Source organism: Morone saxatilis, unplaced genomic scaffold (assembly GCF_004916995.1).
Source record: "Morone saxatilis isolate NCDOM2014 unplaced genomic scaffold, NCSU_SB_2.0 Contig21, whole genome shotgun sequence".
Taxonomy (NCBI): Eukaryota; Metazoa; Chordata; class Actinopteri; family Moronidae; genus Morone; species Morone saxatilis.
Window position 1 is genome coordinate 2,293,429 of NW_023339774.1, and position 9,298 is coordinate 2,302,726.

Sequence of the window (9,298 nt, forward strand, 5' to 3'; positions counted from 1 at the left end):
TCTACAGATCGTTTTGCATTGTGATTACAAGGGTTCCACTCAAAAGTGCAGCAACGGTTTAAGAATCTTGAATGGAACCAGGGATAATTTGGTGGAATGTTGTTATGACAGATAGAATGCTGGACAAACTATGAACATGAGATAAAATTATGTAATAATCAAGAATTGTTCTTTAAGGTTATTTTAAGGTTTGTAATTTTATTCAGCCTGTTAAGTTTAGAGCTGTGAGCTGTAGCAGCTGGCAGGCCGACAGACTGCAGAAGAGCTGATGTGTTTGTTTAAGATAAGAAAGCAGCTGATAATCAATACAAACCTCATCAATAAACTCTGGAGATAAGAGACAGGGAGAGCTCCCACTGAAAATACCTACAGATAACGGAGAGAGAGTTTTAAGGGAAGAAAGATTCTGTTTGATATTTAAAGATGTTTTGTTTAATATTTACTTTGAATAACTATTTGATAGTATAATTTTGATGGGTTTTTCATATCTATATATAAATCTTTACTCTTATGTTACTTCTAGTGTTATATTTCTTTTAATGATGTTAACACATGTTTTTCTAGAGACAACATACTTCCTGTTTCTCATAACACAAACATAACTTGTGCAACTTTGTAAACACATAATCAATACATGTTTATTCAAAGAGACAAAATGTCCCATAAGCTCATAGTTTGTGCAAACAGACAGAAGACACAAATTTAAAAACGAGAAACTCTGCATCTTCTTTTACAAAGAAAAAAAATCACATTGAGCCACAGATCCTAAAATGACAAAAAAAAACATACATTTCATAAAAATCTTATGTACAGCTTCCTTCACATACATTTTGTTCTTCAAGACATCGTAGACACACAGACGACCTTCCACTGGAAGGATAAGCTTTAGGAATCAGAGACACACACACTCGCTGCTGCGTTCACTGTTAAACTGCTGATTCACTTTTTTAGAGGGACTGCGCATGACGTTATAAATAGATAAATACCCTGCTGTAATCATTATTATTTCGCATCTGTTGCCTTCTATGGTTTTAATTAAAATCCACATTGTAATATTTTTAAGTCAATACTGAATCCTCAAATGTTCAAATCTGTCAATGGAGTGATCGATTTTAAATATATTTACACTCATTTCTCAAAATGTCTTAAAACAAGTGGAACTGAATTGGGGGAATGTAGTTAGTTCAGATGTACTACCAGAATTGTTTTCATTCTTTGAAGAAACTGGTCAACTGTGTGTACTGAACTCATGAAATGTAAGTGGTGTATTATCATTTAACCTACAGTCCTCAAAAGGTTTAATTGCTGCCATTTCATAGGCAACAATGAATAGCTCAGTTTAGTGCCAAAGACCACCAGTATGTCCCCATAAACTATAACATCACAGTAGGTCCCCCTAAACCACAACCCAGTCCAACTGCAGAGTTTAAAAGTCAAGAAATTTTGTTTTTAAAGACTGTAAGCATGTACCATGTCTTCACAACTCCTGATTTCCAGTTTTGAACCAATATTTGACTCCTTCACTACTGTAGCATTTGGACAAAATACAATAAATATTTTTTAAAGCTTATCAAGATCTGATTGTATCTGGAAACGGATCTTTAGTCATGAAGCAGCAGCATGAGAAATCTTAGCATAGTTTTTCACATAAATTGTGGTGTTTGTGTCCAGCATCCACTTTGGAAAAAAACATCAGAGGAGGAGGAGAAGCAGAGGAAGAAACAGTGTCAGATACAGGAAACAGCCGGTCCGAACTGTCCTGACAGCCGACGAACGATACCAACGCACCTCCTCCGAGTCATCTGGGAAGTAGAGAAAGACAGAAACTAATGAAGAACTGGACTAATCATTCAGTGCAGAACGTAGTAGTAGTAGTAGTATTTGTATGATATATATAGTGCTTAGCTTTCTTTTCAAACTCTTCATTTTTAATATAGTAGATACACATAATGTGTACAGTATTCAGATTTTGAAGGTTACTTGTCTATACTCTATACTGCATCCGTTATTGTACTTCCTTTTGCTGCATTGACATTTCACTGTCCCTCAATATCTCATCTCATCTTAACTTGCACTTCTGCTGTTGCTAAGATACAGTATGAATGTCTTCCAGGTGAGATAGTTTGAAAATGCATGCTGTTATCCCAGTATTTAAACAATATTGTGTCTCCTCCTACTCTACTGCTAAACTGAAATTTTGCTGCCTGCCCTTGAGGACCACCCCTTTGTGAGTTGTGTGAGTTCTCTCTCCAGATTGGATAAAGTGGGAACGGGATACCAGGAAATGTACGTAGACCCATGTTACTGACTGAAGACTCGATAGACTAGATGAAGTTGTTCTTATTTTACCAAAAAATATCACTTAAAGTAACTTTAATGTGGAAGCCCTCTGTGTCGTTTTTCTGGGATGTATGGGAAGGAGTTAAAGGTCGAGTGTTTTGCATTTTGGAAGAAAAGCCTTGAACTGTAAAGGAGTAGGCAGGGCTTGTGGGTATTCTAAGGTGTGTTCACACTCAGAGGGAGTTTACTGCGAATGGTGGCTTTTGACAGTCTGACTGCCGGGCGTCGGCAGCTCGTCAACACCTCTTCTGTTCATTTTAATGAAAACGGCACAGCTGGTGAATGGACAGCGTGGAAAGCTACCAGCTCACATTGAGAGACTCTGACACAATCTGTGCAGGTCCACAGGGATGAGTTTTTGTTATACATGCTGATAACAAAAACCTTGCCAGCCCTGAACATTGCCTGAAGTTTCAAGTCCCTGATGTTTGATTTTCATTTGGGAAATATAAATCAACCTAACGCTGGTGGATGATTTGGAAAATATGCAACTGATGCAGGAAACAGCAGAAAGTGTAAACTAAAGTGTATCTTACCGCAGTCTTTATGGAAGACGTGGGGGAAGCAGTGTAGGACACCGTAACCACAGCGACAGTAGGAGCATCCTTTCTGAACCCACTCGCCATGAGGAATGGAACCACAGCTCCTACAGACAGACAGACAGAGTGTGAACTATTAAACTAAAGACAACAATAACTGCTAGTTTGAGGGACTGACTCTGATTTATAGAAGATAAGACTTTGTTGGAAAGCGGCAGAGTGTTGTTGTTTTCTCGTTGTTTACCTGATTCGCTGGTCGTACTCGCAGCTCCTCCCCGTGAAGAATGGAGGGCACGCACAGAAGCTGCCCAGGATGCAAGTTCCTCCGTTCTTACAGCAGCTCCGACTCTGCTCAGCACCTACGAGATAAAATATAGACATCAGAGCTGCAACCCACAACACCTCAAACTCACCGTCCAAATCAATGTCCTTCAAATAACTGTGCTTAGACAGGAAACATCCTTTACTTTCACACCGTTTAAAGAATTTCCTGTGACTGATTATTGGAGTTGACATGGCCACTTAACTCCAGATTGCAGTGTCAAATCTCACTGCACTTTTAAACCATTTTGCCTTTTGCATCCAACTCAAATGAATGCTTACACATTTCAGACATGAAGTCTAATTTGGACGAATAAAATCAACCAATAAAAAGATTTCTGCAGGTTTCAGTGGGTTAAATTTAAGAAGTTTTCCCCCAACACACATTTGAAAGCAAACTGAAAAATGCAACTTTATATGTAACTTGATTCATTATTCATCAGTAATCTAATCATATTTAAGACATTTTTTATAAATTTAGTAATTGTCCTTGTGTCAAATTCTTCCTGTTTTTGAGGCGTTTACACTTTTTATTCTATTTTTTTGTTTAGCTTAGTAATTTAGTCAAGCATCATATAACCTTGTGTGGAACACTGTAGTGTAAATTAGATCTTGCTATAATCTATATGGGCTCTCTCTGCCTCTATCTGTATCTGTGAGATAAACCAGAGTCTCCATCTGGCAGCACATTCCTGCCATCCTCCACTTCACATCAGCAGACAAACACTGAGATTCAGAACAAACATCTGAAAATAACAGAAAAACACTAAAACTGACTAACGGTGGCCTGAAATATCCAGAGACTCTCCGTCAGACTGTCACACCTCTTCCGTTTCTGAGTTTCTTGTTTGAGAGACACGAAAAACAAGTTTTTTTATTTTGGAGCAAAACAAATTCACATTTAACTAAGAATTAGAATATTTAATGTTATATTTAATATCTTTTTTTGAAAAGACACAGAATAATCCTAAAAATAATTACGCTAATAAAAAAATCTGACACTTTTTTAAACTTTTGCAGTTTTAGGGGAAATGAACGGGGATGTGCGGGGAAAATATTTCAATATTGGTCTAAATCAACTTATTATACGGTATATTGTTATTGTTAATTTAGTTTCATTCTGTTCATTTTCATGTACATATTCCACGCTTCCTTCTTTTGAAACACAGTTTCACCCCCATACCGAGAAAATTCTGCATGTGCACATTTCGGGGCTCACCACCTGTGTGTGCACACAGTGGCTGGGTGTGAACTTACTGCCTGTGAGGCCGATGAAGGGCAGGACGGCACTGGCGTCACGGTGTTTACGGTCCCCGCTGTTTGATGAGCTCACTCGGGTAAACTGAGCCAGGAAGTCCTCTGACGGCTGCTGGGATTTCACCACCAGAGAGGGTGAGATAGAAGAGGAGGAGGGGGGCGATGAATAGGAGGTCTGGTCTGTGCTGCACTCATCTCCTTCACAGCCTGAAAAGGAAAAAAAGGTAAAGTCAGAATCTGGAAAACCATCACTGTGTGAGAACACGTCTGCTGCCCTCTCTTTACTCTGCTCACCTGCAACTGTACCAGTAGTTTTGTATGTTTTGGCCCATTTACTACAACTATCTAATACCTCACACCACAGCTTACTATTCATGCTGTTGTGTTCAACTGTTTGATTTAAACTTAGACTTTTTATACATTGTCATGTAAGTCAATGAGTAGACTTTTGTGAGCAAGTCTGTGTTATATTGCATCAAGGTGACATAATTGTTGCAGTGCAAATCATTCTGCACACTACTTACACTACACTACTGTAAGTCACTAAATGGATCACAGAACATTACTCTCTTCATTTCCATGTTCGGATAAAAGACAACAATGGCCCACAAATGACTGCAAATTATCTTATAATTTACAACATTTTTTAATTATGAGGACTGAATTATGTAATCTTACTACTTACTTACTATCCTACTGAAATAATGTGACAAAAACAAAACAGCTCACATGAACTCAAATATATTCAAATGTTTCTCAAACACAAAAGAAATCCGGATCAGCAGTGAGAACAGAACTGTGTTGTATTTGTTGTTGCACTACAAGTCTCCTTTTTTAGTTCTTCTACTTAATTTTAAGTTTATTATAATTATTATTATTTACTTTTTACCTTACTAATCTGTATATACGTAATTTTACACTTGCTTTGACAGTAAGTAAGTCAGTAAACGTCTGATTCCATGCCAATAAAGGCTCTTTGCATTGAACTGAATTGTGTGAAACAGACCTGAAGAAGGCAGAGCATCAGCAGAGAAACAGATCACTGCGCACAACGCGATCCTGCAACATCCAAACAGATAAAACACACTTTATTATCAGGGACACTCAAAACTTAAAACTTAAAAAAAAAACATGATATTAGTCTCATTTAGATCCATCTGATCCTCAGACTCACCTGAGCAGCTGCGTCCGACTCATTGTACCTTTTCCTTCACAGTAAAAGTAGCAGTAAAGTAGTCCTGGATAAACACAACCAAAACTACCAAATATTTCCAAAACGATACAAACGCAGACTCGTCAGTGTTTGCTGTTTCCTGTCAGGGGAAGGTCAAAGTGTCCATAAATAAAGTTCTCATCCGGAGTGAGCTCACTTTAACCCTTCAGTGATAAAAAAAAGAGACTGAAAAAAGCTTCATGAAACGCAAACACATGAAGCAGTGAGTCCTCCTGCAGCGGCTGTCTGTGGCCCCCGCAGCTTCTTTCTGCTCTCCAGGTGACTCTCAGGCAGGGGGAGGGGCCCGTAAGCCCCGCCCACTCCCGATCGCTCTCCGTTTCCGTCCGTCTGTCTGTCTGAATCCACAATGATGGAAACTATCCCAAAATACCTAAATAAAATGAGTTTTGGAGATTTTGGAGATTTTTAATTAAAAGCCTGCAGATATTATAAATAATGTGCATTTGAAAAACATATTGTCGATTTCCTATAAAAGGCATGTAGCTAATTCTTCAGCTAGTAGCCTTGTTGACAGCATTTTCTAATCAATTAAGGAATATTTAGTTCAAATTTAAAAAAAATATCTGGCGATACATTGTTTTCACTGGACAATATGCTTGTAATACCGAAAATTAAATAAAAATATCAAATATAAATATACAATAACTCACTGGCATCCAGCTCCTGGTGAATGTCTCTATTTACAGCAACCTTTTTGTGGGGCTTTTATTCTCCTAAACCCTTCAGTGCAAAGAATGAAAGTGCAGTGTTATTTATAAAAACAAGAAAATCTCATAATAACAGTATTTGTATATATAAATAGAAGAACAGAGACTGAAATATAACTCAGCTGACAAATGTCACATTCCCTGTGCTTTATGAGGAAATGTGGACTTTTCTTCAAATGTTTCTTTTGCTTGTACTTGGAAAACCTCTCTGATCTCCTCTCCCTCTTTCTCACCTTCCACCTCCCCTCTCTGTCTCTCTCACTGACCCCCCTCCCTCTCTTCATACACATGTATGGTTACTTCGCTCGCCCATCCAGCCCTGCCTTCACATGTTAATGAGCCTGCTGCTGAAAGGAAATCCACCTTTAAGGAACACACCCCTCCTTCTCCTCTGCAGACAACAACAAGAAGCTTTATTCTTCTGTTATTCATTTTTCCTTTATACATACAGTCCATCTTCTACCTCATATTGTAACAGTGTACAATATAATTACAATATAATGTGACAAAGACTTACCTCTCTCTCCTGTTTAGTGTATAATCACCTCAATATAGGAATTCTTGTGTTTTTGTTACCTTAGAATGAGCCATTTCCCAGAATGGACAAACCACACTGGCTCTAAGGGCTTTCCTGTTTTTTCACTAGCTTTGCAGCCACCTTAGTTTCTTCTGCATGCTAGGAAGGCAAATTGTATTCAATGTAATGTATTCAAATTGTTGCAACTTCACTGCCAAATCCTACACACTAGTCCTTTAATGCCAACTAAATAAATACATCAATAAATTAATGACAGATTCCTTGTAGCATGCAAAGGGATTTAAAACAGCGATTAGTCTTTATGTTGAGAAATAAAATAGTAATGCTCTATTTTATGGCTCAATAAGTTTCTAATTATTTCCCTAAGAAGTTTTCTGGAATATAATTTTGTACTAATTACAAAGAAAATAGAAAAATTAGAAAAAAAGTTATTTCCAAATTTCTAAGAGACAAGAACAGCTCCATTCAGATACAATTTGCAGAAATTAGATTTGATTGACTAACTAAATGAACAACATTTGAAAAGTCTCCAACTAATCAAAAAAGAGAGACTTTCAAAACTATGACTAAAACAGCTTCCTGTCACTTTCCTGAGTTAAACATGACTCAGTTCTTCATGAGAACACAATGATTCAATTGTTTCCACTCAGTTTGCCTCTCAAAGTGTATGTTATTTTTCCTCACTCATATACAATGTCCATTATGTCACACCCAGACACCAATATAAGGTATATTGGGACTTTGTGTTTGTTTTTATTTTAATTATTAGCTTTGCTTTTGAAAGATAATCAACTGTATTATCAACATGCCAGCTTTCACAAGCACCATACAGAACATGAAGCATAAGACGTAAATCATATGGAAAACCATGAGACATACACAGGCTTTTGGCATTAAGTCTCTACAGTATCTCTTTCTTTGCACATGGAGGACCAGATCATCACCAGACTGTAGTTTTTGTTTCTTGGAGAAAAATGGCGCTCATATCCACATGTTGTGGTACTTCTCAGCAATAATTGTTTTAAGGGAGACAGGTAAAAGCCATAATATAATATGAATAATTGAATAATGAATAATATTTTTGAATAATGAATTACAATCACTTTTTTGTGGCAGGTTTGGGATGTAATTTCAAATTACTTCATTTTATGTGCTTTCTCTATTTTGTCCCTCTATTTTTATGTTTTCTTTTCCATTTTATCCTTTTTTCCCCTTAATTCTAAAAAACTATTAGTCATAAAAAAGCCAGTAAATGTGCAATACGTTCACATGTTAATTGATCTGAAGCTGAGTGAGCAACAGGTTTATCAGTGTGTGTAGAATGGACGAGTGAGAAAAAGAAATTTCTCAACCATTTAAAAAAAAACCTACAGTTCCTTTTTCAGGTTTATCCTTCAACTCTGGCTTCTGGCATAACACCAGGACTGACCCCCTCCCCCTCCACCCAGCTCTGGTTAATCTGCCTCTGCTTTGACCACAAAGGGACAATCAGAGGTGGAAATGGGTATTTTGTAATCTGTGCAGCATCACAATGCAGTCTCATCTCATGCTAATACACAGCAGGGATAGTCAGCAGCAGGAGGGGAAACCTGATCTGAACACAACAGGAAGTCTGCATGTGAAAGCTCTCAGACTGCTGCAGGACACAGAGGGGAAGAGGAAGACACAGATCCATGAAGGAAAGCACAACTTTATCATTATATCATGACAGTGAAAGTCTTTGCCCTGACTGATGCTGGCAGTGGGGATCCAGACTAAAGCACACTCAGCACTGACTCTCAAGTCAGTAGTTTTATCTGAATAATATATTCCAGAATTGGCTGTGAGCAAAAATCTTCTAAAAAGCTTGATAAGAGTAGAAAGTAATTAACTTGTGTTTCACATGTCCAGTTTCAGAGTCCAAAACCAACAATGAATTTATCCATGCTGTAAAACTTCACTGTCATACAAAGTTGTCACTGGAGAGAAAACCTGTAGAGCTCCACAGAGCTGCAGGCTGAGCTGGACCACATGGCTCTGTGTCTCCCTCTGGTGGCTGATTTGTAAAACACATTCAACATAAAACTGTTACTTTGGAAAACATAAAAAGGGTCGGTTCACTAAAATAGGTCAGCATATATCATCTTAAAGGTCCAGTGTGGAGTATTTAGTGGTATCTAGCAGTGAAGCTGCAGATTGCAACCAACTTAATACCACTGACGCCTGTGAGAATGGGCTGTGAAGTGTGTAGGAGAAACTATGGTGGTTGTGAAACTCGCAAAAAAACACGAAAGGCCCTATTTACAGCCAGTGTTTGGTTTGTCTGTTCTCGGCTACTTGCCGGTTCAACATGGCAGACTCCACAGAAGATACGCTGCTCTGT

The 9,298-nt window shown here is 37.9% G+C and overlaps 1 protein-coding gene across 2 annotated transcripts; it reads right to left on the minus strand.

The window, feature by feature from the left end:
- Nucleotides 1-613: 613 nt before the first annotated feature.
- tdgf1 (teratocarcinoma-derived growth factor 1) lies at nt 614-9,181 on the minus strand. Of its 2 annotated transcripts, XM_035668575.1 has the most exons (6): nt 5,632-9,181; nt 5,464-5,516; nt 4,458-4,664; nt 3,124-3,238; nt 2,877-2,986; nt 614-1,802 (listed from the first exon to the last, which is right to left on the minus strand). In XM_035668575.1, exons 1-6 carry the CDS (start codon nt 5,652-5,654, stop codon nt 1,693-1,695), a joined length of 618 nt encoding a protein of 205 aa, XP_035524468.1. In that variant the 5' UTR covers nt 5,655-9,181; the 3' UTR covers nt 614-1,692. The 2 variants fall into 2 exon arrangements, with proteins under 2 accessions (XP_035524468.1, XP_035524467.1); XM_035668574.1 differs by having other exon boundaries at nt 4,458-9,181.
- Nucleotides 9,182-9,298: the final 117 nt, after the last annotated feature.